This window comes from Lynx rufus, unplaced genomic scaffold, assembly GCF_022079265.1.
Source record: "Lynx rufus isolate CCGP_SWC_20201006 ecotype Redwood Valley unplaced genomic scaffold, mLynRuf1.p SCAF_26, whole genome shotgun sequence".
NCBI lineage: Eukaryota > Metazoa > Chordata > Mammalia > Carnivora > Felidae > Lynx > Lynx rufus.
The window spans coordinates 3,625,948-3,649,322 of NW_025814841.1; the positions used below are offsets into that span (position 1 = coordinate 3,625,948).

Below are 23,375 nucleotides of genomic sequence, written 5' to 3' on the forward strand. Positions count from 1 at the left end.
AAGGAAAAGTGAAATGAAAAACGAAAATTAAATAGTAAGGCTCCACATGTCTCACCAAAGACATTGGGGATGCCTCACTGCTATGCCAAGACGTATGGTCCAACCAGTTGTAATCCATGTCTCCTGTGAGAGTCAGACAGACAAAGAGTGCAGTAAAGGAGACAGCGAAAGAAAGGACAGACAAAGACATTATAAACATTGTTAACTGTGTGATCCTCTCTGGTTTCAAGAACTTTGTCTGCAGCACTCACTATATATACCAAGAGAAAGCTAAGATTCCAAATGAGTAAAATTTATAGAATGCAGAATATAAAGTTTATGTACTCTAGATGGATCCTACAGGGCCAAAGCTCTGCAAGAAGAGAAAAGGCTAATAATAATAAACAGGAATAGAAATGAAAAAAATTATATATTCCAAAAAAGAAAAAAACTATCCACTGTGTCTGTTACTCAGGCTATTTTTTTTTCCATGCTGGCCTATAGACATGAGCAAAGATTAAGGAACATTTTAAAAATTAGACAGTGGTTTGCCAATAACCACTACAACAAAAAGCCAAGTAATTAAATGTTGTTCCTGGAATGTAGTATGATATTCTTTATAATGTTGAAACCTCCTAAAAAACTTTGGGTGGCTTAAAAAAAGAAGAATTGGTTACACAAAAGATTAGTTTTGTAAGAAAATGACAAAACAGAGTCACTCAATTTCTATTAGGAAAAATAAAATAAATCTTTACTTAAATATCATGAATAATTTAAAATTACTTTGAAATAACTTTTCAACTTTTTTGAAGAAATTGCACTCATAAAAAGTACATTTTCTTTTAAAATAATTTTGTCACACAACTTATGTAACTGGCAACTAAGAAAGGTTTTCCATTTCCCAAATGTAGGTGCTTCTCATTTGCCTTACATTTGAAAAAAAAAAGTATTTTTAGTCTATATGTGCACATATATCTTTTTAAGCCCTAGTTGTACTTTCTCTTACTTAAAAATATTTACTAAACACCTTCCATTTGCTATGTATTGTGCTAAGCTCTAGCATAAGGAGTAAAACAATGAGACATAGAACAGAGTGGAGATAAACACAATAAATAAATCATGAGTGTCATACAGGAGAGTATAATACGTGCAAAGGACAGAACTCTCAACACACCATGAAAGAGTATAATAGGATCTAATTTAGATTTTGGGCTCAGCAAACACCTCGGAAGAAGGGATGTTTAAAACGAGAAATGAAATATGTGGCCTCAAGGACAAGTAGGGGGACAGGCCGATGGAAAGTGGAAGAAAGAGCATGCTAGGAAGAAACAACTTGGAACTCCAGTGTGTCTGAACCAGAAAGATGCTAAGTGAGGTGAGGCAGCACAAACCAGCTTAGAGAGGGCTTTTCATGCTTATTAGAGATTATGACTGCCATTCACTGAAGGATTTTGAGCAAGATGGTGACATGAACTGATTTACATTTTAAAAAGATAAATGTAAGTACTAACTCCAGATTGGGTTGAAAGACACCAAGAGTTAATAGGCATTTGCAATATTCCATTGGGCAGGTAATTACAGCTTAAACAAAGGTGATGGCAATGGATAAGGTAGGAGAAGAGGGAACTGAGAGATGTTTCGGATTTAGATATAAGAGTATTCAGAAAGACTGAAGAGAGGCACCTGGCTGGCTTAGTCAGTGGAGCATGAACTTTGGATGTTGGGGGCATGAGTTGGAGCCCCATGTTGGGTGTAGAGATTACGTAAAAAAAAAAAAATTAAGAAACACTAATGAGTCAAGGATAACTCCCAGGTTTCTGGCAATAATAACTGAATGGAAGCAAAGACTATGAAATGGAAAAAACTGGAGAAAACGCATTTTTTATTAGGAAGGGGTAGGAAGGAATTACTCTATTTCACAGAATCTAAAATGTCATTGACTATAGAATTCATAGATATTAAAATGGTAAAAATATACATCTTGGAATTTATTATGATAATTGATTTTGGATATATTATTCAAAATACCCATAAATCAGTCAAGTGAGCATATAAAAATTCAATTTGTTAAGTTGTAACAGAGAAGGGTCTGAGCTGCAGACATAAATTATGTACATAATTAGTACATGATTACTAGTACACAGATTGGAGTAAGTAGATCATTTAGGAACAGAATGGAAAGTAAGGTATAAAGAGGATCCCGACTGAATTCTAACATTTAGAGTTTGATTTGAGAGAAAGAGAAGCTGAGAAAGAGCATGCAAGAAAGAAAAGGAGGGAGGGACATGAAGTTCTGCAAACCAAATAGGAGAGAGTTTCCTCAGCAGGAGGAGAAAGCAACTACGGTGAATGGTTTCTATACAGTCGATAAGGAACGGAAAAGTGTGCATTTGATTTGGTGACATGAAGATCGGGAAGGATGTTAGAGAAAGCACTTTGGGTAGAATGATGAAAATTAAAATCTATTGAAGTAACTAAAGAATCAAAGGGAGATGAGGCAGTAGAAAAATTGTGTAGACGAATAGTTCCCAGAGTGAAATCCTCTAAACAGCATTATCAACATCAGCTAGGAAGTTGTTACAAATGCACATTCTTGGGCACCAATCAAGATTTAATTAATCAGGAATTCTGTAGATAAGGCCTAGGAATCTGTTTCTTAATAACCTACCAGGTGATGATGATCTCAATAATGTATGAGAACCACGGGAGATAATTTTCTTAAGAAGTTTATTTGTGAAGGATGATAAAATTGTGCTATCTAATATACACAAAATTCACTTCGTAGGGGAAAAATGCTCTTTAATCTATGAAATAGAGAAGGGCTTCCCAATCTTTCCCATGGCACAAATCAACAATTATAATTTTATGGCTACCCAAAGAGCTGAAAGTATTTCTTTTCCAGAAAACCCTTTCAAAATACAATACTGCTTGACACAAAGCACTGATAGATCTCCAAACTGGGTTAAATAAAGTGTGGAAACCGTAAATGAAAATTCTTGTCTGGTTTATGTGAAGGTGTGAGAACCCAGCTCACAATGTCTCTTTCTCTCAAGGCCTGCAACCTGCCAAAAAAGCACAAATGAAGTTCTTTCCTTAGTAAATAAAGTATACAAGCTGCTTAACCATTTGAAACCAAAGCAAAAATATTTGATTGGCCAAGAAAACAAAAAAGTGTCATATGATAGGCTCAGTAAACATTTGTTGAAGGAGTAAAAATTAGTACTATTTAAGAATTAAATACAGTAATCAAGGAGTGCCTGGGTGGCTCAGTCGCTTAAGCGTTGGACTTTGGCTCAGGTCATGATCTCACAGTTTGTTGGTTCGAGCCCCATGTTGGGCTCTGTGCTGACAGCTCAGAGCCTGGAGCCCGCTTCAGATTCTGTGTCTCCCTCTCTCTCTGCTCCTCCCCTGCTTGCTCACTCTCTCTCAAAAATATACATTAAAAAAATTAAATAAATAAACAAACAGTAATCAATGTAAATCATATATGAAATAGTCCTAAACTACTAGGACTATTAGTATTTAGATAATAATATTTATCAATTAATATTCTTATTTTGTATAGCTTCAAAGAACAGAACTAAGATAATAAAATATTCTTCCCTCGGTAACAGTACAAAAATATATTGCTGGGCTTTCCAGTTCTAGAACAAGAAACAGAAGACACAAGAAAGTACCTAATGGAATTTTAGAACTGAAAAAGAACTGAAATTTAAAAAGCAAATGGATAAGCTCAAGTACAGAATACAGAAAACAGAGGAACAATTCAATTAACTTGAAAATAGAATCACAGAAATCACCCAGTTTGAAAACACATAAAATAGGCTAAAAAAATAAAATAAGAAAGTAAAATAGAAAAAAATAAAATAGAAAAAAAATATAATAGAAAAAATAAACAAAAAATAAACAAAATAAATTAAGCAAGGTTTTAGAGGCTTGAGGGATTATAACAAAAGATCTATGATTCATGTCATTGTAGTCTCAGAAGAAGAAAAAGAAGCTAAAATGGAAAAAGTATTTGAAGAAATAGAGACTGAAAAATTCCCAAATTTGTAAAATGTGTAAGCTAAGCCTGATTCCAAAAAACTACATAAATCCCCAAACAAGAAATACACAAAGAAATCTGTACCAAGACTTACCAGAATCAAACTAAAAACTAAAGACAAATGGTCTTGCAAGGAGCAAGAGAAAAACAACACCTTACTTAAAGAGGGAAAACAATTTGAATGACAGTAGATTTCTGATCAGAAACCTTGGAGGCCAGAAGAAAATGGAACAATATTTTTAATTGTTGAAATATAAGAATGTCAACTCTGAATTCTAATTATGGTAAATTATGTCTCAGAAATGAATGAGAAATAAAGACATTCTCAGACAAAAGAAAACTAAGAGGATTTGTTACCAGCAGACCTAAAAGATGACTAAAGAAAGTTCTGGAAACAAAAATAAACAAAAAAAAAAAAAAAAAAAAGAAGAGGAAGAAGGAACCTGAAATACTGAGAAGGAATAAAGAATATAATAAGCAAAAATATGGGTAAATACAATACACTTCCCTTTTCCTCTTGAACTTTCTAAATTATATTTGGTGTTTGAAGCAAAAGGGTACATTGTTTGATGTGCTTTTGACATATATGGAAGAAATATGTAAGAAAATTACATTAGAAACAGGGAAAGGGAAAGGAACTTAAAGTATGTAAGGTTTCTACACACCACTCCAGTAAAATGTAAACACCAGTAGGATGTGATAAGTTGTGCATATATATTAGAACAGCCACACACACACACACACACACACACACACACACACACACACACACAAATCTTTGCAAAGAAATACACTCAAAAAACATTACAGATGAATCAAAATGCAATTCTTAAAAAAATGTTCAAATAATCCATTGGAAGGCAAGAAAAAACAGAAACAAAAATCAGAGGGAACAAAATACAAAAAAGAAAATGGCAAACAACAAAAGAAATGCAGACCAATATCCCTTATGAACAGAGAAACACTTAACAAAATATTAGCAAATACAATTCAGCAATATATAATAACTATTATGCACTCTGACCAAATGGGGTTTATTGCTGGAAGGCAAGGCTGGTTGAATATTGAAAATCAATGCAACCTGTTAGATTCACAAATTAAAAGAGAAAAATCACATTGATGCAGAAAAAACATGATTAAAAAAAAAAACCTCTCGAAAAACAAGGAATAGATAGAGGAGAACTTGCTCAAATAAATAAAGGACATTGACCAAAAAAAAAAAAAAAAAAAAAAAAACTATTGCTAAGATCGTACTTAATGGTAAAAGGCTGAACTCTTTATATGAAGAGAAATTTCACCAAAAAGGATACCTTTATTTGTAATAAGGATAAATATGTAGCCAAAAAGTAGAAACAACCAAAATATCTTTCAATAGGCAAATGACCAAATTGTGGCAAATCCATACCATTGAATATTAGTCAGTATAAAAAGGAAAAAACTATTGATACATACAACATAGATGGACCTCAAGGGCAATATGCAGAATGGGGGAAAAAAAAGGTCACAAAATGTTACATACCATATGATTTCATTCACACAATATTCTTTGAATTATAAAATTATAGAGATGAAAAATAAATCAGTGCTTTGTAGAGGTTAGGGATGAGCAGGGGGAGGAAGAAAATGTTACTATAAAGGGGTAGCATAACAAAGATCTTTGTTACAGTACAGTAGTTCTGTATCTTTATAATAGCAGGGGTTTATAAATCCATATATGTGATGTCATAAAACTATATAAACTATATAAGTTGATGTCAATTTCTTGGTTTTGATATTGTACTATACTTATACAAGATGTAATCATTGAAAGAAACTGGGTGAAGGGCACATGGGGTTTCTGTGTGCTACCTTTGCAACTTTTTATAATTCAAAGAAAAGGCTGTAGTACCATTTGTCAGCATAATGTAGAGAAGGTCATTGCTTCAGTCGGAAGTTCCACAAAAAGCGCACTAAACTCTATGTAACTCTGACATTCAATGATTCTATTAGAGCCAGTTAAACACATTTAAATATGAGACCTGATTTAAAAAAGTAATCAAAGACTTACATTTCAGGCTAAGATTTTCTCCTTCACTTACCTCTACTGTAAAATACAAACTAATCCAATACTGTGTGTGTTTATGTGTATGTGTGTGTTGTGCGTTGAATACTCAGAGAAAACAGTTCAGGTATTCCATTTATTACATGTTTTCTAAGTCCTTAAGTGAATAAAAGAGTTTATTAACTATTTATGTCATTGTTTTCATTACTTTAGATTAACAGAGGTTTTGCAATTAAATCATATATTATATAAAAATATTCTGCAACATCCTTATTTTTAACTTTAATCACACTTTAAGGAAACAGCATGTTGCGACAGAAAGAGTTTTATAGCTAGAGCCATGAAACCTATGTTAAAGTATTGGTTTCACTCCTTATTAAATTTATGACTTGGGCAAGTCAAGTAATACATTAGGCCTCATTTCCTCATCTGTATAAAAAGAGATTAACTGTGATATATCACAGATTGTTGAGGTTTAAATATGATAATGGTCATGAAAGTTCTTTGCAAAGTGTAGAGTTACCCCAATTTGATGGTATTATCATTTTCATCATTATTAACATGAAATAATCAACTTCCATTCTAAAATAGACAGGGAATATTCATCTATAATCTTTTATTTTTCCTCTCATTTCTTTTCCTAATTTTCTACCCTTCTCTTTAACTTGTCAAGCTATTTATGTTGGCATTTCCCAACATGGAACACGGATTCTGCAAAATGTTAATAGGTTGAGTGATATAAAGATCCTCTAGTCAAATAAATATGGAAAACTCTGGATTAAATGCAATTAAATAAGATTTCTTGAGTGAAGGATTTTTCAGATAGCAATGACAATATGCTTTTTTACAAGGATTATATAACATATAATTTCCACAAACTTAATTGGAACACTAACCTTTCTCATGGAACAAGTGTTTGAGGAACTGTATTTTGAGACATAATGCTGAAACCTGCCTGAAGGGTCATTTTTCTTCATAAGTAGGCATTAAAACTGATAATAAGGCATAAGTGTATTCCCCCCTAAGGACAATGTTCAGTATTAAAGGAGACTCAAAACCCAAGAGAAAGAAAGAAAGAAAGAAAGAAAGAAAGAAAGAAAGAAAGAAAGAAAGAAAGAAAGAAAGAAAGAAAGAAAGGAAGAAAGAAAGAAAAAAAAGTTATATATAGAGAATATTCTCTAAGGCAACGGTTTCCCAATTATGCACCATGGACTTGCTTCAGAAACAACTGTTGGGGTGGAAAACTGATTCTAAGGTGGTGCCCCATAATCCCCCCACCTTGTGGTGTTCATGCCTTTGCTCCTAATCAAGATGGTGAGATGGCAAGGTGATGGAATGTCACTCCCATGATATCATTAGCAAGACTGCACCACTAGTCAGTTTGCTCTAGAGATTATCTTTGCTAGCTTAATGAAGTAAGCAGCCACGATGAGAAGCCTGTGTGGCAAGGAACAGCAGGCTGTCTTCAGGAACTGTGGGTACCATCTAGAACTTTGGGTAGCATCCAGTCACAAGAAAATGAATTCTGCTGACAACCTCATTGAACTTGGAATCAGATTCTTCCTCAGTCAAGCCTCCAGATAAGACCACAGCCCGGCCAACACCCTTATTATAGCTTTGAGACTCTAAACAGAGAGCACAGCTAAGCCATGCTGAGACTCCTGAATAACAGAAATTGTGAGGTGGTAAATGTGTGTTGTTTTAAGCTGCTAAGTTTATGGTAATTTGTTCCTAATATATTGCCAGCTTGAAAAGCAGCAGGTTTTAAAGACAGAGACCAAAACATAAAAGTCAGTAGATCTAAAAGGCCAGATAGATTCTTTAGACCAAGTCTCAACTTCCAAAGCAAAACCAATGCCGCCCAAAATACATCAGCATTTTAAATATGAAGACAAAACATTATTCATAATTAGCTTGTTTTTTTTTTTTTTAAATCTTGCTCCTTTGGGGTTATGGATACATTATTATTAAGAAGATAATATTGATTAAATGGTTGTACATATTATATATATGAGAATTTATTTTAATTATTACACAGTGTGAAATTGTTATAGATTCTGTGGGTACAAATAGGACCTCAAGAAACTCATTCTAGAAAGACACACAGGTAAAACATATAACACAGCATAACATAGGGTAACATACCTTAATATACACCCATTGTATTCTATTTCATTACATCTAAGTTACTTTCAATTATAATATATACCACTATTTATAACTAAAAAAATGCTACAATTACACAATGATAAGCATTTAATGGAAGAATTATCTCTCTTCCTAAGACGCTACAGTGTGGAAAAATTTGCTTCTTAGAATCAAAACTGTGGCATTTCATGAAAAAAATTGTTGATTATTCAGAAACAGGAGAGATTAATACTTAGGAAATGCTTATAGGTGACATTTAAACTATACCTTGAAATACACAGTAAACTTTTACATACTGGAGGCTTTTACTTTCTTAAAGGAAAATAACATAATCCTAGCAAAGAAAGGGAAATATATCGAACTACTGCTGCCAATATGAATATATATAATATATTTGGGAAATGATTAGTAGAATATTAGCAAATAATCTTTCCCTCAACCTGTAATTGGATATTATTTCCTGATCCGCATCAGCGGTTCTCAACCACTATGTTATAACACAGTTGTAAATTGTCACAAGTAATGCAACTGATAAAATAATGTAGTTTACAAATTATTTAACTTTCTTTAACAAAAGTAAATTTCAGTTGAGAATTAATTCAAATTTGCACCTGTGCTAATGTCAATCACAATTCCTTTAATGAGAAAGAAAGGAGAGGAGTAAAGCTATGCAAGAAATTAGCAATTAGTCATATCACTAGGAAAAGAATATGACTGGAATATGAATTATGTTTCATACTGGAAACAAGGTTTGGGAATTGCTGATCTTTATTATCAACTCACATAACTGATTTCATCAGATGTGAGATAACATTGATTGCTTTATGTATTACTAAGAGAGAAAACTAAAATGCTGGGTTTAAAAGGACAGCATGGTTTCCTCCTAACATTCTCTTTGGACATGTGCTTTGGGAACTGTGAAACCATATATAAGAAATACATTTCCTTAGCCTTTGCTAGAGAGACCACATGAGGAGAGAAATACCTGAGGAGGCTCAGAGGTTCCAGCTCCCCACCCCCAAACCCCACCCATGGCTTAGGTCCAGACTAGGGGTAAGTGGTCCCTGTTAAGTCCTGTTGAAATTCTAGATCCACAGATTCCATGAGCAAATTAAATGGTTGTTTTATGCCACTAAATTTTGGTGCTACTTGTAGTTACTGGAATATACACTCTACCTGATTCTTAACCCTCACAATAACCATTTAAACTAGATAACAGTGTTATATTTTGCAGGTGAGAAAAGTACAATTGAGAGGTTCAAAGAATTTGCCCAAGATCACATTATTAGGCTATAATTGAGCCAGGATTAAAAATCCATGTAGTCTGTCTCCAAAATTGACATTCTTAAACCCTGTGCTAAAAATAAATTCTATGGAATTATTATCTTACAGACTTGATCCTATTCAGTAACTCAAAGGTCACATAATCTAAATCAGCCTCTAATTATATGTGATATTAAAAATAACTCTTGATTAAGTAATTACTTTGCAACAGATTTTAAGCAATTTTAAGGAGCTACCTAAAAGTGGTTAAAAATAGAATTAATGCCAGTAAGCAGGAATAAAAATTATTTAAAAATCCATTATATGAGTTTTAGTAAGTATCCCTCCTATCATTTGGGATATATTAATTTAATCCAAGCTGAGGTAACCTGAATCTCTTATAATCAGGAAAGTAGATTCATAAGAATGTGCTTTCATAAATGTTTGTGAAATCTACTTATATTTATTGTTTTCATGTTGTTTTTATAGTTTTAATTTCAATTTTGTTTACTTAATAGCTCTTTCATTTGTTTCATTTAATATCATGTATATACCCCGAGCTTTATAACCAAAGCAAAATATTTTTTTAAGCTAAGATATAACTGACATATATCATACAATGGTGGCACAAAAAGAAATCATAAAAACATCGTTTCATTCATTCACTGATTCATTGTTCCATATAGTCACCCATTTATTCAAAAAATATTTGTTGAATGCTTACCAGGTTCTGGGTCTCAGGCTAATTTCTAGGATACAACAAGAAAGGACATAGACAAGATCTCTACCTTCAAAGAGGTTACATACAGTCTAACAAGAAAAACAACAACAACAAAACAATTAAACTCATTCTCTATAGTATCCTAATTTAAATAAATTTCTAACACACTGAGACCTACAAACCATAGACGACACCAACTTTTTTTTAACTTTTTTTTAATGTTTATTTATTTTTGACAGAGGGAGACAGAGAGAGAGAGCGAGAGCCAGCATGAGCAGGGGAGGGGCAGAGAGAGAGGAGACAGAATCTGAAGCAGGCTCCAGGCTCTGAGCTGTCAGCACAGAGCCCAACGCAGGGCTCCAACTGACAGACCATGAGATCATGACCTGAGCCAAAGTCGGACGCTCAACCAATAGCCACCCAGGCGCCCCGACACCAACTGTTTTTTTAACTTTTCCTTCCCTCTCCTAAGTCCCCCACACTTCTCCCCCACTACCCCCATACAAAGTTTAAATCCTATTTGCACACACTTGCAAATACTATTAATCCCTTTGCCCTATCTCCTTTCTGGTACTCACTTTGCAAAACCAAAACACTAGTTCAATTTAGTCTGCTATTTACTCCATAAGGTAGTCTAAATGTTTATGTCCCCCCCAATCCCCACCCCCAAATTCATATGTTGATATCCTAACCCCCAAGACAATGGTGTTAGGAGGTGGGGCCTTTGAAGGTGATTGGGTCATGAGGGTGGAGGCACCAAGACTGAGATTGGTGCCCTTACAAAGAGACCCCAGAGAAATATCTTGCCCCCTTCTGCCCAGTAAGGATGACACAAGAAGTATGCAACCTGGAAGAGGTTGTACCTAATCATACTGGTACCCTGATCTCAGACTTCCAGCCTCTAGAACTGTGAGAAATAAATTTCTATGGCTTATAAGCTATCCAAACTGTGGTATTTTCTTATAGTAGCCCAAATGGACTAAGACATCCATCCATGTTTTGACCCAGGTAGCTGAATACATCTAGGAAAAAAACCACAAAAACACACAAACTAGTCTCCATGAAAATTTATAACCACTAATTCTAGGTTAGTTTGTATGTCTTCCAGGCTATTATACTACATTTCCTTAGTTTATTCTCTTTTCCACACTCCTAGATAAGAATTCCACATTTTCTCTATCCAGAGTAGCCATCTCCCCCAATGCTGCTTGACAGACAATGGTCCTGCTACCTTTTCCACTTCCAGAAAAAATAATAAAATGAGACATTGCACACTTGAAGAACCAATCACATTTTCAACCTACAGACATCTGTTTTCATATTGCCTGCCCTTCCTTCTAGTGATTATGAACAAATTATCCTTGTTCTTTTAACAAGGCATCCTACCTACTAGTGAAATAAATCACATCTTTCATTACCTAAGGATAAGGCTGTAACAATTGTCCTTTCTCTGTCTTTTATCATCAAATTTTTCCTCTCTACATGATCACCCCCATCAGAATCATCTTCACTCCAATCTTTAAAAAAAAAAAAAAATCCCTCACTTTCCAGCTACCATTCTTTCTTATTGTGTTGTTCCTGCATACAGCAAAACTCCCTCAAAGAGCTGTCTATTTTCACTATTTCCAACTCTTTCCTTCCCATTTTTTTTTCCTTGAGCCCACTTCAGACTTCTAATCTCATCACTCCTCTAAAAGTGCTCCTGTCAAGGTCACCAACACCAGCAACCTGTTCCTGCACAGCTAAACCTAGTGGTTAATGATCAACACTAGACTCCTAAACAGCAACTGATACTATCAACACTTCTTGGAATGCTTTCTTCAGTTGGATTTTGGGACATCACTTTCCTCCTGGTTTTCCTTCTACTTCCCTGGCCACTTATTCTCAATTTCCTTTGCTGATTTTTCCTCATTCCCTTCTAATTGTGGGAGTATTCCAGGAGTTAATCCTGAGAACTCTTCTTTTTCCTAGAAATATACTCCGCCAGTAGTCTCTTTCAGTTGCGTGGTTTTAAATATTATACATATATTTGAGACAGGGAAACTAAAGGGACTCCATGAAAAATTGCTTTTTCCTGCTGCTTTTCCTGCTTCTATTTTTGCTAGGACCTACCCCCCCCCCACCTTACCCAGGCATTATAGAACAGATAATATATGTCCTCCTTGTAAAGGTCAAGGAGTTAATGATTTCTTTGGAGTCTTCCACAACAGATAACAACATCTAAGAAGTGATGGGGTGGGGTTGTCCTGGAGGTTTTCCAAGACCACTGACTCATCAAGACCCCTGGCTCCAGGGCATAAGTGACTTATGGAAAACACCTAAACACTCTTTGTTCCTGGATTACTGAGAAGACAAGTGCACCAGACCACTGTCCTCAATAAAAACCCAGGGGCCAAGCAAGACATGACTCAGTCTTCTTTCCTTTCTGAGTCTCCCAGACGCTCTGTCCATATCTATACTCTCTATCTGTAATAATCTCTACTTTCATTTCTTCTCAGCTGGCATTGGATTGCTATCCTACATGAAGCCAAGGACCATCTTGGTGGTCCTGGGGGGGGGCCCCCTCTCTGCATCCTCGGACCCAGCCAGGCTATATCATATCGATGACTTCCACATTTATGTACTAAACCAAACCATGCCAGTGAGTTCAAGATTAGCAAAGCCAATATCTGACTCATAATTTCCACTTGAATATCTAATAGGAAAGTCAAAATTAATATGAACAAAACTGAGCCCCTGAACCTCCCCCACACCCCCGCAAAAACAAAATCTGTGTTTGTCACAATTTCCTTATGTTATTTAATAGCAAGTCCTTCCTTCCACTTCCTCAGACAAAAATCTTTGCGGTAATCCTTCACTCGCAACTCTTTTACGTTCACGACCCACCTCTAAACCATCAGAAAATTCTGTTGGCTGTATTTTCAAAATATATCCAAAATCCAACTACCTCTCTTCAGCCCTACCGCTACCCATTTGGTACAACCACCGTCTCCCATTATGTATCGGATTAGCCTCCTCACTGTTCTCCCTTCATAACATCTTTGTTCCTCTCCATTCTATTTTCAATATAGCATCAAGAGAGGTACCTCCTCAAAAGGTAAGTTAGCCTAAGTCATTTGTTGCTTAGAACTTTCCAATGGTTTCTCATGTCACCTAGAGTGAAAACCGAAGTTTTTGCAGTGACTTACAGAGCCCTGCATGATCTGGCCTCTGACCTCGGGAAATTTGTCTCTTTTTATTTAATTATTATTTTTTTTCAACTGTTATAGACTCTGCCATATAGAGTGGTACCTGGAACATAAACATTAACTGAATAAATTGACTAATGAATTATAATAGCAAATCTAATCGTTTTCACACTTCTTTATGCAATGGAGCCTCCTTCCTAACAAACCCCCCAAATATAAAAGGTTAAGAACAAAATTTGGTTGAAACAAAGTAGAACATCCAGATGCTCACCCATTTGGACATACCCTCATAGCCTCTTCAGTAGTTCTTGAAATATTAGCACAGATATCTGGTGCTTCATTGAGCACAGTTTTAAAAATATGGAATTAGTCTATTTTCCTCATTTTAAAGAGAAAATTGAAGCCCAGAAAATTAAATAACCTTCCTAAGATTACAGTGGGATCACTAACAGAGCCCAGAATAGCACCTGTATCTTCAATCCATTGTTCTTTCTGCCTCTCCATAAAAAAAAAAGGATAATTAATAAACCTATCAACCATACCAGCTCCTCCACAGCTTATAAATTTCTTTCACTTTCCTGTTTTTTTCATCCCAAACATCACGTATTTAACTCTCTCAAACATATCCAAATGAATACAACTGAGATAGTACTTATCTATTTCTTGGTAATAGAAAACATAATTTAAACCTTAACTTTCTAGTTAAAATGTAAGTACAGTATTAACCATTTTAATGACAGTGTTTTAAAAAATTGATAAATTAATTGTTGGTTGTAGACATATAGGGAACTATCAGAACTTGAAGTACAGAATATTTAAACTGAGTGAGAACTATCATTTTAGCATTCTTCATAACAGAAAATGTCTGGGGAAAATGTATGTCAAATAGAAATTACTGGAAAGTTTTTACAAAGAATCAGGCTGACAGGTAAAATGAATGATGATATTACTAAGTCAGGAAAACACATTTTAGAACAGTATTTTTAGTATCGCGTTATTTTTATTTTTGTTAAAATAGATAATATTAACCCATTTTTAACAACCATGGGTTAACAACCATGGTTTTAACCACCAGGTGGAGTAACTGCTATTATTATAACATGTATTTACAGATGTGGCAAATGAGGTACAAATAAGTTAAAACATACAAAACAAAACAAAACTGCTCAAGGAACTGGGATTTTAACCCAGGCAATCTGATACCAGAGTACAACTTTCTTAATTGAGTCACTCATTGTTTCAGAAGAGAGGTGGTATCGTTGACTTTATAAAAAAATGTATATATAGAACAAGTCCAATGAAATGCAAAATATTACAACATGCAGCTTATAAAGACTCATTTCAAAAATTTCTCGGGGCGCCTGGGTGGCGCAGTCGGTTAAGCGTCCGACTTCAGCCAGGTCACGATCTCACGGTCCGTGGGTTCGAGCCCCGCGTCGGGCTCTGGGCTGATGGCTCAGAGCCTGGAGCCTGTTTCCGATTCTGTGTCTCCCTCTCTCTCTGCCCCTCCCCCGTTCATGCTCTGTCTCTCTCTGTCCCAAAAATAAATAAACGTTGAAAAAAAAATTTAAAAAATAAAAAATAAAAAATAAATTTCTCAAACTACAAATTTCTTAAAGAAAGTTAAAGAGTCTTTTGTCATTGTATATGCTCTCCTCCCCTCAGTGCTAAGCACTGTCTGGCAAATGATAAGTACTCCATAAAAGTCGTTCCTACTGACACAATGCTTATGTTCCACTGTGTAGAATCACCACCTATCCCCATCCCATACTTGTTTTGGAAAATGCTATTTAACCTTCAAAACCCAATGCACATGGCACCTCCTCTACAAAATCCTCCCTGAGAAGTCAAGGTAGAAGTCTCTCTACTTTCTCTGAATTACATCTAAGTTTAGTTATTTTCATATCCATCATATTTTATTGCTCTTGTTTGCTTACATGCTTATCTCCCAAGGATCATGTTATGTTGATCTAATGCATAGCACTTAGCACAGCACCAGTGCAATGAGCACAAAGTAAATAAACAGAATTTGAAACCTGGGTTTGAGAGAGTGTTGATATCACAATGCTTGTTTAACTGAGGGTTAAGCAGAAACTAGTTTTCTTCTAGCAACACTGTATATTCTATATTAAACTAGCTTCTGGGTTTGTTTGTTTGTTTTTTAAGTAAGCTCTATACCCAACATGGGGCCTGAACTCACGGCCCTGAGATCAAGAGTCACATGTTCAATCAACTGAACCAGCCAGGCTCCCCTAAACTAGATTCTTATATCTGAAACCTAATAGTTGTCTCTTTAATGACTTCCTACATTAGGATTAATTCTAATTTTCCTTTCTCTTCTGTAAATCTTTACATGGCATTTACAATGGGAATATTAATTATTTAATTTGGGTCTTTATTCTTATGAATATTTTCAAAATCATATTTATACAATTTTCAACAACTGGAAGCCATTACAAAATAGAATAAAATTCAATAACTTTATAAAAAAATATTAAGCATGGTTTCTTAAATGTTTTCATAATAAGATAATAAATTTTAATGTGCTGACAGGTATAATTCATAGAACTAAATAGTTTGTTATCCTTTTTTTTTTTTCCTGGACAGGTTTAAAAGTGTTTCAATAGCTAATGCAGTGAAGGCTATTACTAAGAAATAACATGTAAATTCAAACATAATATCCAGTGACATTATATACTTCCAATTAGCTACTTAACATAATTAAAATGATGTGAAGTAATGAAGGAGACGTGAAATATTTTTTTGTGGTAAATAGCTCTTTTTTTCACATAACTTATTGTGAAGTTAGGTAACATAAGTTGTGTGTCAGGTTAGCACGCATGTACAGTGTGATCTCAAAATATCTTGCATCTTGGGGAAATTCACATTTAAATTTAAAACTTAAATATAATATTAATTTCAATATGAGTTCTACCAAAAGGGAATTTTCAGGCGCAAGAGAGAGGGCTAGGCATTAGGTTGTATAACATCTTATCCTTTTTCTCTCTAGTTCTCAAGGTAGCCTAATACTAAACAGAAAGTCCCTATAGTAGCCCTTCTAATTTTCTAACATCAGAAGTGTTTCATTAATAGAACCTGTTCCTTAATATGTGGTTTATATAAAATAGACTTATCTTTCAATGAGGATTGGATTAAATAAAGTGAGATGCAATTTATTAGCATACCTAAAAAATAATAAATATTGACGGAAGACACCACACAAAAATGTTAAGTCCGTGAAATGGGAATAGGCAACAGAGAAGCAGAAGGAGAAAAGACTAGGAGAGCAGGAGGGAAAATAGGCGGCAGAGAGAGAAAAAGAGAGCAGAGAGGATGGTGAGGGGCATCTGAAAACTATAATTGCGGCACAAATTTCAGAAATAGGTAATCAAAGAATAAAATGTGAGGACAAGAATTTTTTCAGAACATAGCTAAGTATAATTAAGTTATAGAAACAATTCCAGGTGACTCCGAATAAATTAGGTGAAGACTATTTAGTCTGCGTTTAGTGTGTTTTTGTTCACTATTTCATTTGGGTAATTCTATCAAAGTGATTGTCAACCTTTTCAATTATGGAATAGAAATTAGACAATGGTCAGAACATCTCATCTATGTTTGAATATACTTGCCTAACCTATAGTTCAAAATGATCTTTGTCTTGTTTGAAAGATGTTATTAAACACTTTTTCACCACAGACAAATGTAATCCAATATGGTAGTTTTCGTAATACCAGCATTACACGTGCATCCATTTGACTTCTTAATAAATAGACAGAGAAGGGAAAATTTTCATTTGGCATGCCAAAAAAACATTTATTATTTTACATATTTGCAAACTAATATTTGAATCTGGAATTTTAATTCATTTTTGTTTTTTAGCTTTTGGAGATGGAAAGCTTTCTTTTGAAAACATAATTTTGTGCTAATGGCCATTTCATAATATACTGAAATTCCTTTTTTAGATAGAGTGGCATTGCATGTGACAGAAAAAAAAAAATCAATGAGGAGACTACCTGATATACTTTGATATGACCATTTCAAAAAATGTTTGGGTAAGTAATCATTTAAGCAGCCTGTTTACAGTTTTCTCAAGGAATAAAATATTGTCCTATTAGGTTCCATATCAATGTTAGTCTTAGAATTTCCTGAAAAGATTGCTACCATGTTCAATACTCATTACCAACTTGTAAAATATCCTGGGAAGTTATGTGATCTGTGTAAGCCATACATACTAAAAGAAGATAATAAATGAAGGACTAATTTAATTTTATGTGATTTAAATCAAGTATGAGGGAAGATGAGGCATAAAACATGAAAATTCAACACCTTAGAAATTTGATGGAGTTGTGAGAAAAATGTTATGGAGAAAAGAATGCTGTTATATAGTTGTTTTTTTTTTTACATGTTTTAGGCATTAAGCATGACCTAGTCTGTACATAAGATGATATTTATAATATTTTTGATATGCACCCTGAGATTATATGGGGCAGGGGGATGATCACTAAAAATGGAATACAGTAAGACAATTTAATCAACAGAGCTCCCTTTTTTCATGTTTATTACACAGACATTATAGTCTGCCACACTAATGAAATCCTACATGAAATTTTTCCTACGAACTATTGCTCTGACAAATAAAACTTCTAATTTATCCTTATTTCTTTCCAGTTCTATACGTAAAAGTCATTTTAACATAACAGATATAACTTTCAATTGAGCTTCTAAAAAAGTTTACAATATATCCTGGACAATTTTCCTTGTTACCATGGTCTCCACAGGTGATCACAACTTCAAATAGATATCAGTGGTGTGATTAATTAACTACCAGTTTTCTGGGACAAAAAGAGGCCCTGTTTTGTAACATTTGTCTATCTCTATGGCGCAAATCCTTCCACGTCAGCTAATTTTGAGCTGTCATCGAATGTGGAGTTGAGAAGACACGCATACAACTGGTTCTCACAAGCTGGTGCAAGCCAGCTGGATCACACTATTTTAGGACATCTGAATTGTTCCCACTTTCGCACTATTCTAATCCTTACAATGAATATCTCTGGCAGACAAATTGGTTATTTATCCAACAGTCATTTCCTGTCCCCTTAAAGTGGTGAACGCTAAGCCAACCTTGATAATTCTAAGTCTTTTGTCAGTGATTAGTTTGGAGCTGGCATGAGTAGCAATTATGGTGCACACACACATTCCCCCCCCCGCCACACACACACAAATTATATATATATATATATATATATATATATATATATATATATATGGAAAAGTCTACAGAGGAGACCTCTAGAAAAATTTCCCTCAGTTTCAGAAGGGTATATGAGTAAGTGATGCTTAAAATTGTTATATCCGTCTTCAAAAATAACGGGATAATTTTGAGAAGAAAATCTTATTGGATGCTGCTGTATACCATCCAGAATTGCACTCATTCCTCAAGCTGCCCCAGGTGTTGCATGCTCAGTGCTTAAGCTGAGTCCTTCACCCAAGAAATATATCCAGGCCAAAACCTGCCTTGCCCAAAGTCATGCTCCCTCCCCAGCGGGTAGCCATGTCCAGCCCTTCTGACCCCTTTGTCAATTAGGTCATGTCTGAAGATCTATCCAGCTTCAAAATGGGGGTTTAGCTGAAGCACCTGTCCACATTTTAACTTCTCCTTTCCAAGTCTTTCTGCCCTTATTCCCTCACAGTTGTTGTTACCAAGTCATCCAGTCATTACAGTAGCAGTCCCCAAGTGGACAGACTTGGTATTTGTAAAAACTAATGTCCCTGAGCCTGTGGGGTTAAGGACTATCAAATGGGAAAAGTTATGTGAAAGCCTCTGAAAATGCCCTCCCCAATCAGCAAGGAGTAAACTAAAAACCAAGGATTCAAACCTGATGGCTCACATTATATCCTCCCTTTAATTTACCAGGGTGGCACCTAAAAAACAGATGCATCAACACATCCTGGAAATGTCAGTGGAGTACTGCAAACTCCACAAAGTCATGGCCCTGGTTGAGGTTGATATGCCAATGTGGTATTCTTTCTAGAGACAATTAATATGGACTCAAGTATATGATATGAAGTCACTGAAGTAGCAAATGTGTTTTCCCATCCTTATCAAGAAAGACTAGAATCCTTCACATATTCCTGGAATTGACAAGAATGCATATTGACAGCCTTCCCCAGAGTTATACTAATTCTACTGTCTTCTAGCATAATATAGCCCCCAAAAACTCAGGCCATAGGGACCCCCCACAGAACATCATATTGGTTCACTATGTCAGTGAGAAAGAAGTGGCAACTATATTGGAGAACTTGTTTAGACACATGTTCTCCAGAGGGCGGAAGAGAAGTCCTACAAAGATTCAGGAGCCCATAACATGAGAGAAATATTTAGGGACCCAATGGGCATGGGCATGGCAGATCACCCCTCCAAAGCAAAAGAAAAGTTCTTACAACTTGCACCTACCACCAATGAGAAAAAAAGCCCAATGGCTGGTAGACAGTCTGTGGATTCTGAAGGCAACATATTTCACACTGGAGAATACTGGTTTGATTCATTCACCAAGAATTACAGAAGGTTGTTGGCTTTAAATGGAACCCAGAGCAAGAAGCAGCTCCAGATTAAGTTCAGGCTATAGGGCAAGCAGCCCTGACACTGGGCTATATGATGCAATAGAAGGTGTGCTATGAGAAGCATCAATGGTGGGGAAAGACGATTATGAAATATATGGCAAGCCTCAATAGGGGAATCAGGATGTACACTCCTAGGTTTGTGGATCAAGACCATGCAGCCTGCAGAGGAGAATTATACTGAAAAATTGCCCCTGGTATGCTCCTGGCCCCGGTAGGGACAAAGATCTGATCAAGTGACCAAACGGCCAGAAGTGCCCAACATAAGCTAAGGTCTGTCAGGCTCAACAAATCAAAAGGTTGGACATGCCAAACAACAATCTGTTATAAGATAGAAACGATGTATCCATGTTTGAGCATAAGTAAGACCAGGGGATATAAGTAAACTGCCTGTGCAGATAGCCCAGACTTACATGCCAACTACTAGTATCATGGGAATGAGTACACACACACACAAATCTGTGTATCACATTATTAAAGCCCTTATGGTAGCTAGACTCCAAGGATGGTGCCTTAGTGAACTGTCTCAGAGTGTTCATGCCCTTTTGTAAACTTCTCCCGTTATATGTATTCTAACTTGTTTGTAACCAATAGAATATGTCAAGAACGATGCTGCATGACTTCAAAGCTACATCAAAATAAACAGTATTTTGTAAGTTTATCTCTGTCAGCCCTGGGCCACCATATAAAAAGTCCAACTAACTAGAAACTGCTGTGTTGAAGAGACCAGATGTACGCATGGGGGTTCAGAATCCCAGCTGAGCAGTCTTCCAACCATGCCTGCCACGGTGCCGGATATGGAAGTGAAGGCATCTTGAACCAGAGCAGCCCATCCTACCAATGAAATTCTAGCAATTAAACTCAGTAACACCACACGAAGAAGAAATACTACCCAACTGAATCCTGTCTGAATTCCGCACTCACAAAATCATGAGAGGGAGGAGTCCTGGCATGAAGTATTAACTAGTTCTCTTCATGAAAACCAAGTACAAATCTAGATGAGATTATTAAAAACAACAATTGCATGGCTGTGGAAATCAAAGACACAGAAGACATTGTGAAACACTGCTGGAAGTTCAGATAATAACAACAGAAGTCTATTACCTTCTTACCTGGGATTGTTCCCAAAACCCTCTTCTGGCATAGTGCATACAAAAGAAGGGGTTTATAGAAAGGATCAATAGCAGTGTGGGGCTGTCTGGCAGGACCAGAAGCTCTGCTCCCATACCTTTTCTACTCGATTTGGGGTAGGAATGAAAACCCATGGCTCTGTCACCTAGAAGAGGCAAAGTCAATAGGAAACAAAACAGAAAACGAGCAGTTTTACTAGTCTAAGACTGCAGTCCCATACAGGGTAAATGGCAAACCAACCAGAAATTTTACAGGGAGACACTGGAATCAATAGACCCACAGAGAAAATCTAGAAAAACTGTCCACACTTTCAGGCTGACTAGGAAACGATATCATGTTCAGGGAGATGTCCAAAGAGCCTGGTAGGAAGTAAAACCTAAGAGTGACCTGAGAACTGGCTGAACTTTGAAGGTGTCCCCACACTACACACAGATTGATTGGCCAAGGGTAGAAGCCTTACAAACTCAAAATACTTAAAAGCATGACTTCTACCCAAATCTTTGGCTAACAACTAGTCTACGCAGACACAGGAATGACCTGTAGGAAAGTGGACACACACACACACACACACACACACACACACACACACTTTAGTAAAACAAACTGAGCAGGGAGATCAGTAGATATATACCACAGTGGGGCCAGATTTAAAATGAAAAAAGAAAAGAAAAGAAAGTCAAGACAATCCTCAGGAAAATGAATAAGAAATCAGAGTCATTACAATACATCATTTAAATGTCCAGTTTTCAACCAAAAATTATGAAGCATGCAAAGAAAGGAAAATGTGACTCATAACCAGGAAAAAAAGGACACAAAAAAACTAACTCTGCGTGAACACAGATGTTAGATTTAACAGCTATTAAAAAGGTTTTAAAGCAGCTATTAAAAATATGTTTAAAAAAACCATGTCAAGGAATCACAGGGAAATATGATGACAATGACTCAATAAATAGAGACTCGCAATAGAGAAGTAAAACTGCAAAAGAAAAGAAATGCCAATTCTATCATTAAAAAATACAGGGGTGGCTGGGTGGTACAGTCAGTTAAACATCTGACTTTAATATTGGCTCAGGTCATGATCTCATGTGAGTGTGTGAGTTCAAGCCCTACATGGGGCTCTGCACTAACAGCACAGAATTCTGTGGTTAGAATTCTGTCTCATTCTCTCTGCCCCCCTTAAAATTAATGTACTTTAAAAAGAGAAAATTAAAAAAAATTAGAACCACATATTTTCTGTTTCCTTAGTAAAATTTGGAGAGTCACCCTCTGCTACCATCTCAAGAACAGGATAAGAGATACAAATTCCAGGTTAATTAAACCCTAGGTGTATATGTGTGTGTGTGTGTATATATATATATATATATATATATATATATAGAGAGAGAGAGAGAGAGAGAGAGAGAGAGAGAGAAAGACTGCACACCAAGCATGGACCCAACACAGGGCTTGAACTCACCACCCTGAGATCAAGACCTGAGCTGAGATCAAGAGTCAGACACTTAGCCATTTGAGCCACCCAGGCACCCCAAACCCTAGGTATCTTTAATTACAAAGCACAGGTTAGCAGTCCCATGGTAAATAAATTTTTTCCTTAAAAAATTCTCAACATGTGCAGGATGTGCTGAAATAAAGTAGCTTATGGAATCATCTCTAAGAATAAAATTTAGGGGCACCTGGGTGGCTCAGTAGGTTAAGCTTCCAACTTCAGCTCAGGTCATGATCTCATGGTTTGTGAGTTCTAGCTCTGCACTGGGCTCTGTGCTGACAGATCAGAGCCTGGAGCCTGCTATGGATTCTGTGTCTCCCTCTCTCTCTGCCCTTCCTCGGCTTGTGCTCTGTCTCTCTCTCTCAAAAATAAATTTAAAAAAATTTTAAAGAATAAAATTTAAAGCTCAGTCTGCTCTTTGACACTGCACATAAATACACACACACACACACACACACACACACACACACACACACACACTTCTGAATATGTGTACTGTTTTGTAAAATATAATCATTTTATATTTGCATTTATAAGATGTAAAATACATTTGGCTCGAAGAGACTGGAAAGTATTTAATTCATATCTATTTATTCTTAACCCACAATTTTAACATCTTTTATTCTCTTTTAGCCACTTCTTTATTTTGACACCCTTCTTCTTACATATAGTCTAAATTGTTATTGTTTTAGTCATTGACTAAAGTTTGTGATTTTCATAGATCCTACTATTTTAATCAACAGTCCATTCCATGA

General features: G+C 35.7%; 1 protein-coding gene across 39 annotated transcripts in view; it reads right to left on the bottom strand.

Annotated features, from left to right (window-relative positions):
* RIMS2 (regulating synaptic membrane exocytosis 2) overlaps nucleotides 1-23,375 on the bottom strand; it is a 614,217-nt gene that overhangs the window by 296,159 nt on the left and 294,683 nt on the right. For 27 of the 39 annotated variants that reach the window (XM_047088910.1, XM_047088905.1, XM_047088889.1 and 24 more), the window contains one exon: nucleotides 56-123. The exons of the other annotated variants lie outside the window; for them this stretch is intronic. In XM_047088910.1, coding sequence (XP_046944866.1) covers nucleotides 56-123 — 68 coding nt within the window. The remainder of the gene's footprint in view (nucleotides 1-55; nucleotides 124-23,375) is intronic. 39 annotated transcript variants of the gene reach the window in all.